This window comes from Stenella coeruleoalba (assembly GCF_951394435.1).
Source record: "Stenella coeruleoalba genome assembly, chromosome: 14".
NCBI lineage: Eukaryota > Metazoa > Chordata > Mammalia > Artiodactyla > Delphinidae > Stenella > Stenella coeruleoalba.
The window spans coordinates 57,044,464-57,068,181 of NC_137160.1; the positions used below are offsets into that span (position 1 = coordinate 57,044,464).

The following is a 23,718-nucleotide window of genomic DNA, read 5'->3' on the forward strand; positions in this document are numbered from 1 at the left end:
TTCCACAGAGTTTTACTTCTAGGCACCCCTGAGCTGAGCATGACTTTGTTTTCTGACTCTGGGCTTCACATCACCCAAGACCAGGGGAACAGCAGCATTTTATTACTGATATCACATCCACATCACAACCATCTATTTGAGTGCCTTCTCTGTGCCAGATCCTGTGCACACGTTGCTTCAAAGGTTAAGTCACTTCCAAGGGCTTCAGATCTGGGAAGTGACAGACCTGAAGTGATATTTGAATCCAGGTCTCATCTCACTTAGACTAGCAGTTCTCAAAGTGAGGTCCAGGAACCCCTTGGGGGGTTCCTCAAACACCCTTTTATGGGTCAGCAAGGCCAAAAGAATTATCTGAAAAGGCTATTAAAGTACTTCTCCCTTTTCCAACGATATTTCTGTGTGAAGCTGATTTTCTCGCCAGACTTCAACCAGAACAATGTATCGTAACAGCTTGAATGCAGAAGCAGATGAGAATCCAGTGGTTTTCTTTCTATTAAATCAGACATTAAGAAGATTTATTAAATATGTAAAACAATGTTACTCTTCTCACTCAATTGTTTGGTTTGGGAAAACAGGGTTATTTTTCATAAAAATATGTCACTTGTGTTAACATGTAACATGGGTTTACTAATGTTATTTTTAAATGGATTAATGCATATTTTAAAATATTATTAGTTTTGGCTTCTAAAGTGGTAAATATCAAAAGGCATAGATTACTTTAAAAAAAGCTCTTTGTGGATCCTCAATAATTTTTAAGAGTGCAAAGGGGCATCAACTGCCCAAACTTTGAGAATCACTGCTCTTATATAACACTCTGATTCACCTTGTCACCTCCATTGTAGAAGGAAAGTTCTCATCGCTGGAGAAGGGGGTAGGTAGGAAAGAAGACCCCTTGCTTTTAGAAATCCAAATTTCTATTGCACTTATTATGTAGACCATACACCAGGCACTTAACTAAATGTAGAAGGGAATAAATGGTCTTAGAAAATACACTTGTGCTCAGCCCCTTCAGCTAAATTGAAAGTTTCCCGAGGACACAATAGTATTAACTCCCTTGGAATCTAGAACACATTCAGTCTTGAATAAAAATAGTGATTAACTGGAAACCTAAAAAAGAGTTGGCATCATGAAGGATTTCGTAAGTTTTACATAGGTTAACAATAGGTTGCCAAAGAAAGAACACACATAGTATGGAGAGACACAGCCTTGAGTTCAAATCCTGACACACCTGCGTAAGTTATTTGATTTCTCTGAGCCTCAGTTTCCTTATCTGTAAAATAGATCTGTGTTCCTGATTCACAGGGTGTGAGGAAAAGTAGACACATTGTATATGTATAACATCTGTCATGCAGGAGGCACAAAAGAAATATTATTCCTCCTGGAACCACAATGGGTCAGTTCTAGGGCAAATGCGGCACATCAGAAAATCCAAATACTCGAGGGGACGTTTTTCTCAAGTGAATTTCTCAACTCTCTGCACCTCCTGGCTGTTGATGTCATCAAGCTAGGTCAATTTCCTGCAGGTGTCACTTCAGTCTAGTTTTAGTCCTTTAGAGACATACACACATTCTGCTCTTGGAACTCACTGGCAATAGATATAAGCACCGGGAATTCCCCTCTATGAGAACAAAATATAAAGAAACTGAATATTACACTATAGTGATCTTTTCAAAGTTGTAAAAAATTATATTATTGACAGTAATACAACTCCACTTAGTGGTTGCTAAGTAAAAAGTCGAAATCTTAAAGCTGGATGCAATATAAACACTTTCAAAATATAATCAAATGGTATTATGGAAAGTATTAAATTAAAATGTTAGCCTAAAATTTAAGTCCCTGTTTATTAAAAGAAAAAAAAGCAATTTCAGGTAGTAAGTCTAAGTTTACCAACTGTGAAGATATCCCAAAGTGTTTTATTTAAGATTCTTGTCTTGTTACACCACCGGAAAATTGGATCTAAATCCATTTACCATAGGCAAAGAAAATGTTTACAACCTAAAACTGTATTTACACACAGCTGTAATGTAATTTTGCCTTGAAAAAAAAAAGGTATAAAAGTAAGAATTTGTGAGGGGCTTCCCTGGTGGCGCAGTGGTTGAGAGTCCGCCTGCCGATGCAGGGGACACGGGTTCATGCCCCGGTCCGGGAAGATCCCACATGCCATGGAGCCTGTGTGCCCGGAGCCTGTGCTCTACAACGGGAGAGGCCGCAACAGTGAGAGGCCCGCGTACCACCAAAAAAAAAAAAAAAAAAGTAAGAATTTGTGGAAAACGAGGGAATGAAAAAGAATGTTTCTATGTCCCTAAATTCCATGAAGCATTTGGAACCACAAAAGCATTTTATGAAATTATCACTATCTTTTGTTTTGCATTCATATCATAAAGGAGTCCATTCAGCTAATGTTTGCCCTTTCCTTATAGATATACTATTTTTTTAACCTAAAACTTACACTAGGTGGAGCCCCATGTACAAGATTTAGAGTGATTTAAAAAAGCGAAAGGAAAAAAAATTAACAATTGAAAGCAAAACCCAAAAGGCACTCATATTTTCTCATTTTTTAAGAACGTACCCTCAAAATCTACAGTACCATCAGAAAAGAATTTTTCTTTCTAACAATTAAAACCATGACAGTGAATAGGACCATCAACATTTACTACAGAGAAGCACTGAGTGCAAAGCTTCTGCTACAGTCAAGAGCTGTAAGGTTCTGAATTCAATGCAAACATTACATTTCCTCTGGGGAGGAGGTATATGGGGCATGGGAGATAAACCTTTTCTGGATCCTTGTAAAGATATTTTGACAATGTTAATGTTCTCCCGTGTCTAAAGTGGGCACAGTCCTCAGATCCGTCATGACATTCCAATTAGAGATACACTGTTGTGAAAAACAAGTCTCTTAAAAACATCAGAGCATGCGTAAAAGAGAAAACATCCAATATAACAGCACAGGGAACTATATTCAATATCCTGAGATCAACTAAAAGGGAAAAGATTATGAAAAAGAATGTATATGTACGTATAAATGAATCACAGTGCTGTACAGCAGAAATGAACACATTGTCCATCAACTATACTTCAATAAAATAAATAAAAAAACAAAACAGAATACGTTCAAACCTCTAAGCTGTCCATGACGCAGAAATGTAGGAAGCCCTAATCACACATTTAGGAATGTCTGAGGAGGTAGGGGCTTCTGAACTGAAAAAACAAAAACAAAAACCAAAATATCTCATGTTCAATTATGGGTCGGTAGGACTTGCTGTTAAAAATAGGTTCTAACTACTCTAGAGCCTCTCGGTGGACTCAAGCTGGAGGAGATAAGGCGACAGAGATAACCCGCCAAACTTAGTCATCACTCACTGCTGATGGATAAAGGCACCACGATTGCCCCACAAATATCTCCCTTCATCGTTGCTAGGTCAGCTCCCCCGTGCGCTATCTCAGGGCTGTCTTTCCAACGCAACGTGCTCGAAATGCAAAGTTCAGGCCAGCAGCAAGAACCCTTGCCCAATTCCCCAACGCTTGTGCTGACACAGCTGACGTGATTCTGTCAGTTTACTAGGCAGTAAAATGTTGCAGAGTCTCTTTAATTTTTTTTTCCCCAGACCTATACAAAATCTTGGGCCAGGCCGGACCTAGTTCTGCTGACAGCTGAATTATGTAGCAGAGTAACCTTTGAACAAGTACAATTCATTGACCTCACATAAACTCTCCCCCAGGAAGTCCAAGAAATGGGTTCAATCAGGGTCAGGTAGGCATGGAGGCAGTTAGCACCTACCCCAAGAAACCAGCATCCATCATAACTGGGGATTTATACCTGTTCAACCAAACAGTTATGAAAAAAAGAAAATTATGTTCTTTGATGTTTGCTTCGTATTTTCCACAGGCAAGCTGATGTTGTCCTTTGCAAGCCATTTACTAAATTCAAATTATTCTGCTACATAAATAATTTATAGAAGCAAAGCTAATAGGAGTAAAGAAGAATAGCACTTTGGAGTGGATAATCTTTGATGACAGAGGTGATTTTTTAAAAAGAAGAGAAACTATCTGAGCTTTGGGTTCTCAAGCCATTCCTTGGTTAAAACAAAGACTGGATGAATTGGACAAACTACATTAACTAGAGAGCCTTTTTCAATATCTATAAAACTGACAGCTTTTATGTAAAATCAGTCATTCAACTTTTCATATTTTCATATCAAGTTTTCATGTTGATGCAAAGCTATTTGTCCTTCTCCTCCAATGTGGTGGAGTTTTCCAATTAGTTTTTCAAATGGAAAGGGAGTGGGACCTGCCCTGTGGCACAGAAAATACACACTAACACATTTCCCCCAAACACTGCACTTTCCCCATCCCTCTTGCCAGTCTTGTAGCCAGTATTAATACTATGATAATAAGAGTCTTACAGAGTAAAGCTTATATTGTAATTGTTCCCTAAAAGATAGAGGTTAGCCAGGCACCTTGTATCTACTTCCGGCATGATGGATACAAGGGAAGTGACGCTAAATCCAATAGGGAAGATCAATACAGACTCGACAGATTTACAGCCCTTCAGCCCTCCTCTCTTTATCTCAAGGGTAGCATCTTCAGAAGAGTCAGCAGAGGAGAATGGGTAACTGATGTTTTAAAACTTTTAAATATGGGACTTTAGGACCATCAGGAAAAAAATGGTTGATAGAGAAAACTACAGACTAAAGTAGACTGTAGAATAACTTTGCCGAGCTAATAATCTCACTCTCTATATGCCAGGGAGGGAAGAACTTGATGAATCAATTTTCATTTTGCTGACACTCCGTATTCGTCCTGAGAACAATTTCCTTCTAAGCAAAGTAATGTTTAACTACTTTCTTATCACCAACACTGCCTTATAAGCATAATTTAGATTAGAACTCTGCTATTATAATTCAGTTTGCTGTTTTTTTTCCTTTTCACTAAAGCTTTGAGAGAGAGACAAAGTCTTCTTCATCAGCACTGTCATCATCTTAGCAATTAAAGATAAGGTAGAGAAAACAAAGGAACTACATGTACATAGAAGTCATTAAAAGGAAGCAGGGGTCGCCTTTAAGTGAAAGGGAGGTGAACAAAGACACTTGCTTTTAAAAAGACAGTGGAAATGAGCTGAGGCGCACCTCCATCCTGCACGGGGCTCAGAGTCACCGGTGGGGACAAGGGTGCACAGTGAACCTGGGAGCTGATTAGAAGCCAACATCACAAAGCAAGACCTGTAGGGCTTCCCTGGTGGCGCAGTGGTTGAGAGTCTGCCTGCCGATGCAGGAGACACGGGTTCGTGCCCTGGTCCGGGAAGATCCCACATGCCACGGAGCGGCTGGGCCTGTGAGCCATGGCCACTGAGCCTGCGCGTCTGGAGACTGTGCTCCACAACAGGAGAGGCCACAACAGTGAGAGGCCCGCGTACCGCAAAAACAACAAAAAAACAAAAACAAAGCAAGACCTGCAGGCGGCTGTAGGCCCAGCCCTGGAACTGAAATATAGCCCCATGTTTGGTGACTTTTTTCCCTACAGAAACCAAGCCTGAGAGGCACAAGCATTATTTCATTTTCAGAGTCTGGAAGTGGAATAGAGAAGAAAGAGTTATGATTCTCATTTCACTGGCCATTGTAGGTTTTGATAAGAGCACCCCTCCTTCCAATAAATAGACGTCATTGGTTGTAGAAGCTATAAAAGTTGAATGAGATATTATTTCAGGCAGAAAATAAAAGCTACCATTTCCTGGAAGAGTCAAACTCAAGTCTCTGGAGGGTCAAAGCTCAGCTCGTATGACATCTCATTCCAAAGTTTCATTCTGCTTTGCATTATGATCAATCCTCTAGACAGCTTTATCTACCAATGGTTTGAAATCTCCTTGATATTTGATTTTTTCTTTAAACAATTTTTTTGGGTCCCACACTGGCTACTATAGTGCTGTGTATCTTTCGGGGAATCAACAAATATTTATGAAATGAGGAGCAGAAATGTCAGTATTTGGAATAGTTACAAACAATGCATTTGCTGCTTTTAGGGCTGGAAGCCTTAAAGCTTAAAGGGTCTTAAAAAATTGTATCTCCTTATTCAGAGAAAAATCCATTTTATTAAAACCATTTCTATTAATAGAGCAGATAGAAATCACCCACGTGTTTCATTTCCTCCTCTTATCCCCAATTTCCCAAATTCACAGGCATTTTCTCTTCTTCAGTTAATTTCACAAAAAAGTTCTGTGCCTATACGGTGGACACCATTGATATCCTGCCTAGATCCCCTTACAGGGACAAAGGATTTATAATCCTCCAGCTTCTAGAAATGCTGCCAAAAGGCAGTCTTCAGCTGTCAGTCCTTTGTGGGGTTGCCTCCACTGAAGAAAACTGTCTTGCACAGGTCACACCTCCTTCCAGTAGGGGTAAGGATGCTCAGGCCATCTTGCTCTAATTGGGAACCACCTGGAGGTCATTCCAGCTATAGGGGTCCCCATAGGGTGAGCTGAGACCTTTGTGGGGATTACAACTTCTCCTTCTTCCCAGTCCTGCTTTCCTCCTTGGCCTTGGTCCCAGGAGCTCTTGCTAAGAAACACCACGGCCGCCAATGTCCATTTCATAATCTATCCTCAAGAAACACAACCCGTGACAGCCCTGCAGATTGTAGGCGTTAGGCATAAGGAATTGTTAAAGATGAAATCCCGGTTCTTTCTGATTTTATGAAACCAAAGAGGGCATATATAGATAAATCCATCACTCCCTTATGACATGCAAAGACACAGGGAGACACATGCAGGGTGCTGTAAAAGTCTGATGGATTCTTATACCCAGTAGGGTGGGAGGAGAGGATGCTTATCTGGTCAGAATTCTTGCAGGAGCTGTGTGTAACAGACAAGCAGAAGTTACTAGATAAAGACGAGGGAAGGAGCGGGAAGCAGGAGGAAGAAAATGAGAGAAATCATGGATACATGTGAGTTCCTGGGATACTAATGGCAGGGACACACATGGGACACAGCAGGAGTGACAAGTGACACAAGTCTGGGGCTAAAAGCAAAGTGGCAGATGCATCTGGTAGGTGGTAACAGGATCGGGGGAAGCTTGTGGGTCATCCTAAAGAGCTTTGTTCTTGACCTTTTTTTCAGACCGAGACACAAGACAGATGACTTTTCATGCATCTTATACTTCCTGATTTTTCCAACTCCTCACCTCTAGCAAAATTACTTGGGAATAGAAAGCAAAAAGCAGCACAGACATTTCAGGAGGATGAGGGTGGTAGGGATAACACCTTATATAAACATGTAAGTACTAACATCATCTACTATATACAGAATCAGTCATCTTATAAGACAAACCTTCAGTGCATAAGATTTTTCAAAATATCTTGTTTTATTTTGAAAGAAGAACCTTGCCTTTTTTTTCAGACCTCCATTACATGGGTAATATTAAAAAAGTAAATAAACATGGGCTCTTGAAGAGTAACTATGTTATTTTTTGTTATTGAAACAAATGAAATGTACAGGTTTTAACTTTTTAGTTATATGATTTTTCCTCCTGCAAGTTCTACTCCTTATCACCACTTTGATGTTTACTTGGTCATCAAAAATTACTGTCATTACGGGTCAGAATGTTCATAACATCACTGCATACAACACAATGTCGGAGCTCTCTTAATCTATCCTTGCCTTCCTTCTTACCTAGAAATTTTCCACGAGTAAAATTACATTGCCCAAGTTAATAACTACAAAATCACAACTCACAAGCACTACAGAAACTCTTGATAAACAGAATTATTAGCTGGACACCAGGAACCATTAGGTGATAAGACAAATAAGGAGGGCTGATGATTTTATACACAATCCCCAGCACATAGCCAGATGTGGCATCCGATAGCTAGATAGACAGATAGATCTTTATCTATCTTACACATAGAAGAAATAATATGGAATAAAAGTGAGTGCAAATAATAGTGCCATAGAGGTAAACTTGAAAACAGTCTATTTTACTTAAAAAAATACTTTTTAAACTTTAATACTTAGACTTATTATTAACAGCCCCTTACCTGTGACACCCAGACAAATGATTAATGCTCACCAGGCTGTTGCCAAACTATGGTGGAGAGGCAGTACCAGAAGCAAGATGGCACCACTGGGGTGCTTAAAGCAAGAGGGAGGCATGGGCAGATCTACAACTTGGCTGTGTCTCTCTGGAGCAAGATGGAGGATGGTATAAAGATGAAAAGAAGGGTTTGGCAAGCTGCTGCAAAACTCAGGTAAGATGTTATGAGTATCTGCACACCTTGGGTAACTGGAAATCCCAGCATCTTGTCCCAGATGTCTGTGGCCAGGCTCCAGCAACTCCTACCCTTGTCAATGGAGACCCTTGGGAGATTCAAGCAGGGTGAGCTAGGCGACCAAGATAACTTTCTGCTTTTTATGTCTCTCTGATTTTGAGAAGGGTCTTATTACCCTGACTAATAAAGCAGAAAATTAGCTATTAGAGAAGTACTCATGATGGATTTAGAAGCTCAATAACCCTCAAAAGCAAGAGTTGGAAATCTAAATGGAATTTGTAGGTACAGGGTTTATATGAATTGGGAAAGAATTAAGCTTCTGTTCGATTTTTTTTCCTGCAAAACTACTATTAGTTCTATCAAAATATGATTATATTGTCAGATACAAAGATATCAATTCCTCTTGAAACAGAAATCTCTTTCATAGGGCAAATCACCCTACTAATTGACAAGTCTTTTACTATAACCACTCCTGCCCCCACTTCACTCCCTACCATGACTCATGAAAGAGCTTTACATAACTGCCGGATAAAAGACAAATTTCGTTGTATGGGACAAATTATTGTCTGAGATGCACCAAAATTCTGTCTTTGAAGGTACAGAAGAGTCCAAGAGTATATTAAAATGGTTAAAAGGAAATGTGTCTAAATGAAAAGATTTTATGACTAGGACCCTGGTGGCCTTCAGCAGGTCAAGCTGTACCTCAGTTTACTCATCCATAAATTCAGATGATAAAAAGTTCCTGTGTCATGAGGGTGTTAGGAAGATTAAATGAGATGCATGTGGAGTCCATCAGCCAGCACCTGGGAAAGAGGAAGTGATGAAGGTGAGGCTGAGAATGAGGGTGCTGATGACATGTGATTGTGCACATCCTCAAAAGTAAACCATGTCAGGGTGACAAACCCACTAGCTTTTTTTTTTTTTTAAGAAAACGATCCCATATTGACCAAACCAGTAACTCTTTAGGCTGCAGAGCCAGCCTATCCCCTCCCTATAAATGGAACAAAAACAGATTAAAAAACCAAATGACCCCACACATCAAAAGATTCCTTAATAGACTAGAAGGGAGCCTTAGAAAGTGAAGGAAAAGGAGAGGCTGGTGGGAACACACATGCCCTACAACAGAGTCCGATGAGAAATAATAAGCAAACACCCTGACTTGTACTCTGCTGCTTTTAGGACCAGAGATTTCTGAAGGTTCCCAGAGCATCTCACAAATACAGTGTTATCTTCAGAAGGCTTTCCAGGTCCCAGACAAAAGAAGAATTCACAAGATGTGGGGCATGATTAATTTAAAAGAAGTAGGTTCTGGTTACTGATTATTATTGGAAGAGAAAGTGAGATTTTAAGGATGGTTGACCAGTGGGGTTATCATTTACGAGAAGGAGGGCGATGGAAAGACCCAGAGAGACACACAGAGGAAAACACACAGTGTGAATCCCAAAAGGAGATTTTAGATGTGGAACTGAAAAATGATAGCATAACCCAATAGGCAAAATAGCTGATTAGGTGGTAATTGTGTCAAATCAACTACTCACAGCTGAACAGAGTAAACTCAAATGATACATATTCCTTAGGATATTTACGGGCAACTAAATCATCTAAGATAAGGATTCGCAAATTACTTACACCACAATAGAAAATCTTACAACCATCCATGCCAACTTTCATGCTAACATTCAATATAATTTTAGAGATTCCAGAAATAACAGATGGCAATAACAAATGTATTTGCTCCCAACAAGGGAAATCCCACCAGCTCAACTGGCTAAGATGGCAGTCTGAAATTTATTTGAAATTTATGCAGAGGGAGACCCAAGATGAAAGGGGAACTGATAACCAAGACAGTGATTTTCCTATGGAAATATACCCCAACTGATTTCTTTTTTCCGGGAATTAGCCATGCTAAGTACTTTTAAAAATGGATAGAAGCTATTGGACCAGCCACTTCTATAATATCAGGCTAATCAAAGGCTTTTTAAAAAATCTTGCTTCCCACATGCTTGATAACTAGAAAGAAATGTAACTAAAAATCTATTTTTTGTATTCAAAACCTGCCTGTCGTCTGGTCTCCATTCCACAGCAAGAAATCCACCAGCAGACATCAACCCTCTCTCCCCTCCCTGGTCCTGCATGTGCAATAGGTGAGTGCCCAGTACATCCTTATTGCCCAGTTTTGGAAGAGCAAAGTTAGAATTTGATATTTAACAGTGTTGCTACCTTGCGTTTTGAAACCATCGACTGAGAACCAATTAAAGTGGGAAGATTTCATGTCAAGATTCATGACTCATTTAATATAAATACATCAACAATGTATCATTTCCAATGCCTTTATATTAAAAACGATCCCAGCATTACAAAAACCAACACATTTATATCTGCCGTAAACGGTAATTATGAATATTTGCAGTGTGTGATTTATAGAAACAATTGAACAAGAGCCTTAGAAAATTCCATTTGATTTGTTATAAAGAACTATTCTTCAAAAATCATATAGGGCTTCCCTGGTGGCACAGTGGTTGAGAGTCCGCCTGCTGATGCAGGGGACACGGGTTCGTGCCCCGGTCCGGGAAGATCCCACATGCCGCGGAGCAGCTGGGCCCGTGAGCCATGACCGCTGAACCTGAGCGTCCGGAGCCTGTGCTCCGCAACCGGAGAGGCCATGACAGTGAGAGGCCCACGTAAAAAAAAATCATATAAACCTTCCCCTTCCAAAAATAAAGAAAACCAACGGCAAAACATTAATGTGCTTGGGGTGTACGCACATGGGCATTAAGATGCTAAAGATATTGTCGCATCAAACAATTTCACTTGGCAATTTTTTTCTTCCCCAGACAAGAGAGAGAAATCAACAGCTTAAACATTAATTTCAGGACTCACCCACATTGCCCGTGTCACATGCAGAGATAACAGTTTTCCAGGTGATGGGCAGGTCACATGCCATGTTCCGAGGGGCAGCAAGACAGGGAGGGTGAGCAAAAAGGAGAAGAAAACACAGATTAGAAATAATCCAACAACTGGTGGTAACTCACCCCTATTCTGAGCATGGTAATACGAGTTCTCTCCTTTCTAAACCTGCCCCATTGCCAAGACACTGTGGGTTAAGGACAAAGTTGCTATAGAAAAGCAAAGGTAGATAATTCCCAAGAGATACAAAGGGATCTCTTGTTAACATTTTCATTGAGCAGCTGCAAATGAGAGAAAATGCATGCAGACCACATTTGAATATGTAATAGATGTTTCCAGAAAGAGACCATGAAAGAGTTGTATGAACATATAGGGACATAAAAATAATTAAAGCAAGTCTGGACTAGAATGGGGGGGACGGGGAGGGAGTTTGAGACTGTGGCCAAGTAAAGACTTAGGCTAATTCAAAATCAAAATCAGAAAACCCAGTAAAATTATTTACACGTTCCCACAAGCATTTGACTAAAATAATTCCAATTATACATTTTCCAAGAATATAAATTATAACTCATTTTAGAATGTGCTGAAGGTCAGAGCCATAAAATATAATTTGAATTCATCAATAAAAAGACCAAAGAAATAAGTTATTATTATCTTTTTTATAGAGGCCATGAAAAACTTTTACATGGCATAAAATTTCTAGGCTATGTTGTTTTTCAACCCTACAAGCCATAATAGTTGCTCTGTTAGGGAAGAAATTTCACAGCGTAAGGTCACATAAAACATAATATCAAGTAGATGGAACTCCCCAAACAGGCTTCATTTAAGACAGAGCATCTGTCACAGGCTTTCCACATGACAGTCACCTTGGAAGACCAGGCAGTGCCAAGGTCATGCTAGAGGAATTCTGTGATCCTTGGATCAACCAGGGCCTCCTGGGCCTCTGCCCTACAGATGTAAACTACTAATCCATGACATCAAAAGCTACTATCAACTCAGAAGAACTGAAAGCAAGGTCTCGAAGAGACACTTGCACACTTGTGGTCATAGCAGCCTTGTACACAATAGTCAAAAAGTGGAAGCAACCCAAATGTCCATCAACACATGATGGATAAACAAAATGTGGTCCGTACATAGACTGGAATACAATTCAGCCTTAAAAAGGAAGGAAATTCTGACATGTGCCCCAACATGGATGAACCTTGAGGACATTACACTAAATGAAATAGGCCAGACACAAAAAGGACAAATACTGTGTGATTCCACTCCTACGAGGTCCCTGGAGTAGGCTCATTCATAGAGATAGAGAGTAGAATGGTGGTTGCCAGGGGCTGGGGGGAGGGAGAAATGGGGAGTTGAAGTTCACTGGGAAGATGAAAAGGGTCCTTGGGAGCAGCTGCACAGCGATGCAAAAGGATGTAACGCTGCTGAACTTAAAGATGCTTAAGATACTAAATTTTATGTTATGTGCATATGACTACAATTAAAAACAAAAAGCCGGGCTTCCCTGGTGGTACAGTGGTTGGGAGTCCGCCTGCCAATGCAGGGGACACGGGTTCATGCCCCGGTCCGGGAAGATCCCACGTGCCGCGGAGCGGCTGGGCCCGTGAGCCATGGTCGCTGAGCCTGTGCTCCGCAACGGGAGAGGTCACAGCAGTGAGAGGCCCGCGTACAGCAAAAAAAAAAAAAAAAAAAAAAAGAATTGGGTTTATGTGGCATGGACTTTTAGTTGTAAGTGAATTAAAAATAAGTATTTAAAAAATTTCTCAGCTGTATTTTCCAATGCAATACATATCAATAAATATACCATGCATAAACAAAGTTTCCTTGCGGTCTTCCATCATTTTTAAGACTGAACAGAGGTCCTAAGACCAAAATGTTTGCGAACTGCAGTGTCGAGAGCACAGATCAGGAGGGCAAAGGATGAGAGACCAGGCTGCAGAAGGAAGCAGGAGACCCCAGAAGCCACGTGTGGGACTCTGGTCTTTACCTAAGAACAGGGTCAGACTAGTCTATACGTGTAGAAGGCTGCAGTCACTGTCTCTTTCCTGGTACGCGATAGATGTACAGAATCACTCACTGTTCAACCTACGTTTCCAGCCTCTAATGATTCATTATAGAAAATGAATTCATAAGGCTCCCACATAGAGCTTCATCAACCTATAATGAATCTCAAGGTTGCTTTCAAAAAGAATAACTTCCTCTACATGGTCAGTGCAGTGCCTGCATTGTGCTTACCTTTTAAAACCCACGTTATGGTTAATTGGGAAGTGGCAAATGTTTATAGAGGAGCCCACATTCCAGTGGAACCAAAAATCAGGCTCAGAGCTCTAAGGATGCTCTGTAGGGTGGGAGGAAATGGAGCTTCCTGACTTCAGTGAGGCCCTCCCCTGCTGCTTGCAAACCTTCTCTGCTTCCTTGTTGGCCTTTTGGTACCTGTCCCCTCAGAAGTGGTTGCAAGCTTTATCCACCTTCAAGTCCCTTCTGCATTCCCCTAACTCTTAGGGAAAAAAAAACCTCACTTCTCTTTTCACCCAGGAGCTAGAGGCAGCCAGCTATGGGGTTAATATCCATGACTATAAAATAAAATTTATGAGTTGTTAACTTTAGTGTCGGCAAGATAAAAATAATCTTAATATGCAGTTTCCAGGAATAAGTAGCAACTGAAAGCGTGATTATGATTTTAATAACAAGAAAATAATTGTACGTTCGTAAAATCAGTGAGAGAAGACAGATCTAAGGCATGTCAAGGTAAGGAAATGTGTGTGAAGGGGACGATGGAACACAGCCAGGAAACAAGGCTGGTCATAGCAAACATTCTTATCCAAGTACATTTCCAGGGACGCCTGCCGGAACAGCATCACTGAGGGGACAGCCTGTACCTTAAAGAGAGCAACTGATAAGGTGCTAGAACCTTCCATCAAGACTGAGATGGTAGAACATCAGGAGAGGAGGGCACGTCTTTAAAAATGCTAAAGACATATGAGCAAAAAATGCATGGAGTTAAACTTCTCAATGGATCTAATTATAGCTTTTCTTTAAAGGTGCTTTGTTTTAAGGGTTAGGGGTAGGATTAGGGTGTGAAGGAGGGAACCGGTATGATTTCATAGAGATAGTCTGTATTTGTGTGTGTGGGGGGGTGCACCACATGGCATGCAGGATCTTAGTTCCCCCACCAGGGATCAAACCCGTGCCCCCTGCAGTAGAAGCACGGAGTCCTAACCATTGGACCACAGCCTTGATTTTGTTGTCTCAACATTACTACAGAGGTGTGGGAAAAGCCAGAAATAAAGGCATTTTCAGCCCTTTGATCAGAATACTTGGAGCATAGTAGGTGCTCAGTAAATGGCATTTCCTTTTCTTTGTTTCTTCCCTTTTTTCTTCCCATCACAACTGGCCATCCAAGAGCTGCTCAACTTTTAGGTAACTACGACGTATATGTAACAGAGAGAGAAACAGAAAGGAAGTGAATGAGTATACAGCGAAGACGGATGCCTGTAATTCATGAATAGACTAAAAACAGAATCCTCTAACCCGTGATGATTTGCTTGAAACGCGCGTGCGTTTATGTGTGTGTGTGTGTGTGTGTGTGTGTGTGTATATATATATATATATATATATATACATCACATCTTCTTTATCCATTCATCTGTCATTGGACACTTAGATTGCTTCTCTGTCTTGCTTCCAGTTCATAGTGCTGCTAGGAACACTGGGGCACATGTATATTTTTGAATTAGCGTTTCATCTTTTCCAGATATATGCTCAGGAATGGGATTGCTAGATCATATGGTAACTCTACTTTTAGTTTTTTAAGGAACCTCCATACTGTTCTCCATAGTGGCTGTACCAATTTACATTCCTACCAACAGTGTAGGAGGGTTCCCTTTTCTCCACACCCTCTCCAGCATTTATTATTTGTAGACTTTTTGATCATGGCCATTCTGACCAGTGTGAGATGATACATCATTGTGGTTTTGATTTGCACTTCTCTAAAGATTAGCAATGTTAAGCATCTTATCATGTGCCTGTTGGCCACCTGTGAGACATTCTATTTTTTAATGCAAATAGCATGAAGGGTTATGGGGTTATCAATCCCTTGCACACATACAAAAATATGATTAATTTAATCAGGTGGCTTTCCTACTATTACCAGGTTAGAGCAGCAGAATTAAGAAAATGGTAGTTTTATTTGAGAAAGAGAGAAGGTAATACATTTGGAATGAGGAATGTATTTTGGGAAGAAAGCCTAACTATAAGCATAGAAGTGTGACTCAAGATAGTATGTGGACATCAGAGCCCAGAGAAATGGGCAGAAGATGGATGAGGGATTCAGGAACGGATGCTATCTGTGCATCCAAAGATTTGCGCCTTCAGCTGCCCCCATGGCTTCCTGGGGCCCCACTGGCTTCCTGTCTGAGTCCCACCACTGGTACTAATAGTTTCAAAATTTGCTCATGACATAGATTGAGTATAGTTGTCTGAACTAGCCTGGAAACCTAACCATAATTTTCAACATCTTCTCTCCGGGCAAAGAATTCAAAATTCCAAACAAATACTGACAAATGCACTTTTGGAAGAAGGATTCATCTGTAAAATGGGGAATGCCTATATTCCAAAAGTAGGTCTCTGCCTTTTATCAATCTAATCTTTTCACCCGTAGGACCGAAAAAGCCAAAGGCTGAAGAACACAAGCATTTCTATGCTCTAAAAACCAAAATGCACTACAAACATTAAATGCCCCTGTGATCATTGCTTGCCTTCTGCTTTGAAAAATAACTCAGAAAAGGAGAGTCAAAACTTGCCAAAGTATGAGATTTGCGGGCATTCCTTATGGGGGGAGGTGCAAACGTTCCAAAGACCCTGGGCTCAAATGAAAAGGAAGACTCTGTAGGCAGCATTGCTCAACCTGTTCCAAAGGGCACAGGACTACTAAAGCCAGGCTTCTCCCCGGCATGAGTGCAGTTGAAAAATGAAAGGCTTCAAGATGTTCAGAGGTCACTGACCTTGTCCTGTCCATATCTTTGATGCTGGCCTTCATATCAGGAGCAAACTGATACTTTAGTAGGTCAATGCCAAAAAGCATATTTCTGAATTCAGCGTGTCTCTTTGTGAACAAAGAGTCAACACAAAGTGGGGGAGAACCACACCATAAATCTCGAGCAAGCAACCCCATGCGGACAAATTCAGCTTGTGGCTACAACCAGGAACGCATCGGACCGTGAAGAGAAGGCATCTGGAATGCAGCTTAGCGTTTTCAGCCCGGGTGGAACGCATGTTCTCACAGCTCTCTGACTATTGGGTGTTAAGGGAAAATCAAACCCCTCGCTGAAGTTACAAGGAGAGGTTTAGCAGAGACAGGAGCTTTAAACTATCACTCTGATGAACTCAGCAACTTAAACTTTTTTGAAAACGAGTGAACGGATGTGCTTCGTTTCCATCCCGGTTCACGACGCTAAATCAAGTCACTATGGTTCTTTGCGTTTATTGAACACCCACTATGTCCTCTATGTAAAAGGACAGCCCCACAAAAATCTGGCTCTTGGCTGTTAAGAGAGTTTTGGGATCAAGAGGTAGAAACTTCCAGCTGTAAAACAAATGAGTCATGGGGATGAAATCTACAGCACGGGGAATACAATCAATCACTATGTAACATCTTTGTATGTTAACAGAGGGTAACTAGACTTATCGTGGTGATCGTTTCGTACTGTATTGAAATACCAAATCACAATGTTGCATACCAAGAACAGACATAGTGTTGTAGGTCAATTATACTTCCAAAAAAAACAAAAAACAAACTGAGAAAAAGAGATCAGATTTGTGGTTACCTGAGGTGGGTGTCGGGTGAGAGGGGGAAATTGGATGAAAGTGGTCAAAAGGTACAAAGTTATGAAATAAGTAAATACTAGGATATAATGTACAACATGATAAGTACAATTAACACTGCTGTATGTTATATATGACAGTTGAGAGAGTAAATCCTGAGAGTTCTCATTATAAGGAAGAAAAGGGTTTTTTCTCTTTTATTTTTTATCTATATGAAGTAATGGATGTTCACTAAACTTACTGGGGTTATCATTTCATGTTGAATGTAAGTCAAATTATTATGCTGCACACCTTAAACTTTTACAGTGCTGTAGGTCAATTACATCTCAATAAAACTGGAAGGAAAAGAAAAGAGTTTTTGTTTGTTTGTTGTTGTTGTTTCAAATTTATTTTATTTATTTATTTTTGGCCATGTTGGGTCTTCATTGCTGCGCATGGGCTTTCTCTAGTTGGGGCGAGCGGGGCTACTCTTTGTCGCGGTGCGCGGTCTTCTCGTTGCAGTGTCTTCTCTTGTTGTGGTGGCTTCTCTTGTTGTGGAGCACGGGCTCTAGGCGTGCAGGCTTCAGTAGTTGCGGCACGCAGGCTCAGTAGTTGTGGCTCATGGGCTCTAGAGTGCAGGCTCAGTAGTTGTGGCACATGGGCTTAGTTGCTCCGTGGCAAGTGGGATCTTCCGGACTAGGGATCAAACCCGTGTCCCCTGCACTGGCAGGTGGATTCTTAACCACTGCACCACCAGGGAAGCCTGTTGTTGTTGTTTTGAGGTAGGGACTAGGGCAATATTCAGAGGCAGTGGGCAGAGAAAGAGGGAGAGCATATTTATTTGACACTAATTTTCTATGAACACAATGCAACTTTCTTTATTGATACCCAGCACTCACTTTCATTGGCATCCAACACAGTGAAGTATAACGTGAGAGAATGGTTATTTTCCTTGTTTCATTTTTTTTCTATTCTCAACTCTCTTTCTCAATCTTGTTAAAATTATACTTTTGGTCAGAGCAATAATTTTATGGGTCAGATACTTTTTCCACATCCACTCATTTCCAGGTAGTAAGTGAACTGCACTCCGATAGGATGTCACCGGTGGCTCAGCCCAGCTGTTCTTTGGAGCATCAGACAAGCAGCTCACCACTAAAGCCACCTGCTACATTTCCAGCCCTGCCCAGTGGATCCTTACCTTCCACTAGACTAACAGCTGTCAGATGTAACCAACACCCCATTTCCTTAGGCCAAATGGAGTCCAGGAGAAAGCATTTTGAAAGATGTGCTATACTTTAGCCTGTGCTTATCACTTCAATAGATTTTGGTGAAAACCACACAGATAAATCATCTTGCCAGACTTTGTAAAGATTATTCAGAATATCTCTGAGATCATCCAAATCTAGGCAGAGAGGTGAAAGGAGAGGAAAATAAACATGAAATCCTGGGTAACATGGTTAAACAGGGAAAGTGCCGAGCCAATTCCGAAAAACGAGACATTGACTGTCGTCCGGCTAATGTGACCAATTATCCGGAGAACAAAAACTATATTACCTGTGCTCCTAATAATAATACTATTACTATTATTATTGTTATTAAAGAATTCTTTAGTATATATTTTGTCTTGTTTCATTTTTTATTTTATTGAAGTATAGTTGATTTACAATGTTGTGGTAATTTCTACTACACAGCATACTTAGTATTTTTGTACAGCAGACCCTGTGCAAAGTGATATTTTCATTTCCTTGGGCTAACATTGTGTTTCAATAATGCTAACATGTAAAATCTATCATGAAGTTTATGTGATGTTATCAGGCTTAAAAAACAAAAGGGTTTTAATTCATGATGATGCTTTAGGATTGTGGATTCGAAAGCTGGAGCCGCTGTAACTCCATCATAAAGATGAATAGACCATCATCTTAGGGAAATTAAGTGCTGATGAACCCACAATCTGGAAAATGACATCACTGCTTATTTTTCCTGAAACACACTCAGTTATCTTCTAATCATATCTAGGGGCGAGCAAAGCTACACTTGAGACAAAATACTACATGAAATAACCTGAAAGACAGGCATATACTCATATATCAGAAGTACGAGACATAAATCAAAACATCGTGATACTTTTTCACTGAGTGAAAAGGTTTTGACATCTGGGTCACACATACACTTCAGCAGCATTACTCACTGTTGAGTTACCTAATTCATTTTTATCTTTAATATGTTTTTCAAAGGAAGCAAATAGCTAAGAATAGCACAAGTTACTCATCCTTTATAAATACAACGTATTCCATAGATGACGTTGGAATATGATAATATTCCCCAAGATTCATAAAAGTTGTGAAAGTATCTGAGCCACCCAACCTTTGAAGAATGAGATCTTGACATTTGTAGCTTTTGTTATTCCAACATCTAACCATAGGAGCAAAAGTTAGGGGCCTCCTGGGAAAGAACCCAGGTCAAAGGAGAAGAGAATCAAGGTCCCAGGTTAGTGTGGGGTGTGGTGCTTAGGTGGGAAAGCTTCCTAGTTGCCCACCTAGCTTTCTGTCCTCTTACACCATCAAACTCACCCCACCCATAGCTAGAGTAAGTTTTCTATTTCTAGCCTCCTGTATTACTCTTCTGCATACATCCCTCCCGTGGTTCCCCACTGCCTATTTGATCAACTCCAAGATTTCACAAGCTTGCAAGGTGGGTACACCTGTTCACGCGTTTGCTATGTGCCAAGGATTTCATGTGAAACCCTGAAAGCTGGAACAGATTTGGAGTGTGCTACAGAGCATGCCTGGCTCCATCCTCCATCCTGACACCCAGATGCCTGTGCCTAGGTCCTGAGTGAAAAAGCCACTTCACCTCAATCCCAGAATCCACCAAGTGGCACTGTTGTGTGGTGGTGTCTCCAAGAAAAGGGGATGAATGCCGGACCTCCCGGGCCACGGGGATAACACAGCCGACTGAGCAGTGATCCAGAACCTGCACCCAATCCAGACCTCAGGAGAGCTGAGGTCGCCTCCTGGCCACGTGGGTGCCTCTCTGTTGGGTTCAGGCCACAGTGGGTTTATCAGCATCCTTTGGTGCATCTGGGATCTTTAGTGTCAAATGTCACTAGCGTGGCTTGAATAAAAGAAAGTGAAAATGGGGGGGGGGTACAGACAGCACAGAGGGGATGTGGTCTTGGAAGCAGGGGAGGGATTCCCCAGGGATTCCTAAGGTCAGTTAGGAGAAATCTGACTCCGTTTAGAATTACCACAATTGCAGGTGGTGACAGAGTCAGTTGTCTTAAAGTTATTAAGCTTTTTGGCCTGGAAAAAGTTATATCCACTGATATAGCCACTGAAAATTAAACTGCTCTTCCAAGAAATAGATCAGCTCTGTCCATTTTACCTAATTATCTTGGTGATTAAAGGGTCAACGTTCATCACCTCAAGATCAAGGCGTCCACATGAACTTGTCATGGATCATCTTACTGCAGACAGAGGATAAATGTCTACGCCACTCATTATTGCAACATGAATGAGGCACATATAGAGAAGGTATGAACGATGCATCATTCATAACAAATAATAATAATATAACAATAACAATTGTTATACATGACAAAATAACAATGTCTAATTGATTTTAAAATGCAGAAACTTTTGCAGTAGGATTATCAGGTTTATCTTCCTAACTGCATTGTACTTTGGTTATTCTTTTTTCTTTTTTTTGCGGTACACGGGCCTCTCACTGTTGTGGCCTCTCCCATTGCGGAGCACAGGCTCCAGACGCGCAGGACCAGCGGCCATGGCCCACGGGCCCAGCCACGGGGCACGAACCCATGTCCCCTGCATCGGCAGGCGGACTCCCAACCACTGCACCACCAGGGAAGCCCTGGTTACTATTTTTTCAAAAAACTTGAAAAATGCCAAAAAGAAAATTACATTTAAATATACTCAGGATTACAGTTCATTTTTTAATGATTAAAAAATAGAGTCAGAACCAAAAGTCTGAGACACAAATATTGAGACTAAAATTTGATTGGTTAAATACAAATTTCATGCTGAATTAAATGTTAATATAATATACATCATAGGACACAAAGGAATGGGTACACTTGTTCAAGCACTTACTGTATACCAGACATTTTATAAGTATTTTTCCTAGTCCTAATAACAACTCTGCTAGGTAGGTATGACTAAACTAGTTTTGCAGAAGAAACCTAGACTCAGAACACTTAGGTGATGTGTCCCCAGACATTCAGGAGAAGCTGCGGGCACAGGAGTGCAGCTGGGTGAGTGTGGCAGCTTGACTGTCTCCACTTGGCACTCAAATCCTGATCTCAGGCTCTGTTTCCAGAGAAATCCAGAATAATATATCTCCACAATATAGAGACACTGACATATGTGTATGGGCAGGGGATGGAAGCTTACTTCACAGACGTGTAGAAGGTGGGTGAAAGCAGGGAGAATGCTTTCCAAAAATGACATTACTGTATTTAAACAGTTTCTAAGGACCCGTGTTGAAAGTCATTGTGAAGACTTCGATAAAAGGGTGTTTCAGGAATTGGCATGAAAGGAAGACACTGAGATACAGAGGGAAAACAGGCAAAGTGTGGTACCTCATACGTGTTCCCAGCCCAATATCCACCCACATATGATCGTTGTTTTCCCCTCTTTCCCAAAAGGTACGCTCCGTAGAGCTCCTATACAGTGGGATGGGCACTGACCATAACAGCAAGGCTCTCCTGCTCATTTTATGTTGTATCACCATGTTCACACTGCTCTTTAGGGTCTGCACGTGATGCATTTTAAACATTCTCATTTTGTATAGATATTATCTTATCTATAAGACAGATTTCTATAAGAAAGATAGATTTTGGGTTTTTCACAACCCAAACTAAAAAGGGCATCCAACATTCAAAAAAACAACTATCTTCGGTGGAATGCAAATGTATCTCGGTCTGTTTTAACGCAGACCTCTAGCTTATCCAAACAGTCTTTGCCCGCACGGGCTCCTGGTTTGATGATTTGGCGCTGCAGAATTTTGTGGCTGCTGGGGGGAAAGAAAGACGTTCTCTTTTGAAGGTGAATATTAGTCTCTGACTAGATATTTGCTTGCATTTGTGCACCCCTATGTTCACGGCAGCACTATTTACAACAGCCAAGACATGGAAACAATCTAAATGCCCCTCGACAGATGAACGGATCAAGAAGATGTGATATATGTGTATATATACACACACACAATGGAATATTACTCAGCCATTAAAAAGAATGAAATAATGCCATTTGCAGCAACATGGATGGACCTAGAGATGATCATACTAAGTGAAGTAAGTCAGAAAGAGAAAGTCAAATACCATATGATATCACTTATATGTTTAATCTAAAATATGACACAAATGAATATATCTATGAAACAGACTCACAGATATAGAGAACAGACTTGTGGTTGCCAAAGGGGATGGGGGGTGGGGGAAGGAAGGATTGGGGGTTTGGGATTAGCAGATGCAAACCGTTATATATGGAATGGATAAAAACAAGGAGTAGCACAGTGAAATATGTTCAATATCCTATGATAAACCATAATGGAAAAGAATCTGAAAAATATATATATATATAAAATAATCATGTTGCTGTACAGCAGAAATTAACACAACATTGTAAATCAACTATACTTCAATAAAATTTTAAAAAACAAATATTTGCTTGTATTTGAATTAGTTCATGTGAATCTTCCATGATGGACTTTTATATCGAAGAGGTTACAGAGACAGATTTGTACGGCAAAATGCTGATTTAAAAAAAAACAAACACAACTATCAGACTAGTAATTAAAATATTGTGTCTCACTTTGAGATGCCATTTAGTTGTTTTTTTTTTTTCATTTTCTCTGTGATATAGTAACGCTGTCATTTCCATTAGACAGTATCGAACAGTGTCCTGAATAAGAATCACACATGTGGCCAAATGTTTTCACCCAGTGGATGACCAACATCTTTTCTATTTTGTAATATATTTATGTAAACCCTATAAACACCATGTGTGGGGACTTCCCTGGCGGTCCAGTGGTTAAGACTTTTTGCCCTCCAGTACACGGGGTATGGGTTCGATCCCTTGTCGGGGAGCTAAGATCCCACATGCCTTGCAGCCAAAAAACCAAAACATAAAACAGAAGCAACACTGTGACAGATTCAATAAAGACTTTAAAAATGGTCCACATCAAAAAAAAAATCTTTAAAACACCATGTGTCAAAAATTATATAGCGCAGATACAACAGCCCTTGATCACTTAGATCATCCAATTGCTCAGATTCTAGAAGAGGTTTGAGAGTGTAATTCCAACATTATATAATAAGTGTCTCAGTCCTAACTATTCAAAACCTCAGCACCTGATCATGTCCTATTTTTTTTTCCTACTTGTTCCTTCCTCGTGTGCAATGGCTGTTTATTTGATGAGGATTGATTTATCCTCTGAAGTTTGAAGGCTTGTATATTTAAGACTGTTTGGAAGCATTTCTCTTCCTAGAACAAGCAAGCTGGCAAGCTTTTTATAATAATTTGTTTTTCCACCTGTCCTCAGACATATTGTATACACAAGAGGATTGGCTTAGTCCTTTTATTCTTCTCGATCAGAAACATTCTGACAACTACCCATGCTAATTAACACATGCATGATTATATATTTTGATAATATAGTATGTATATTTTGCAAATCAAGGAGCCATGAGAGGAATCAGATGAAAAGCTTCCTAAAAGGAATTCTACATCA

General features: G+C 40.4%; 1 protein-coding gene across 13 annotated transcripts in view; it reads right to left on the reverse strand.

Moving 5' to 3' along the window:
• The window catches only part of EPB41L3 (erythrocyte membrane protein band 4.1 like 3), a 212,365-nt gene that overhangs the window by 181,614 nt on the left and 7,033 nt on the right, over window positions 1–23,718 (reverse strand). For 3 of the 13 annotated variants that reach the window (XM_079943273.1, XM_079943272.1, XM_079943284.1), the window contains exon 1: window positions 11,137–12,752. The exons of 2 other annotated variants lie outside the window; for them this stretch is intronic. In XM_079943273.1, the coding sequence (XP_079799399.1) occupies window positions 11,137–11,200 (64 nt within the window). In that variant the 5' untranslated portion in view covers window positions 11,201–12,752. Of the gene's footprint in view, window positions 1–11,136; window positions 12,757–23,718 lie in introns of those variants that run through there. 8 more of the 13 variants (XM_079943278.1, XM_079943269.1, XM_079943271.1 and 5 more) reach the window with 5 other exon arrangements.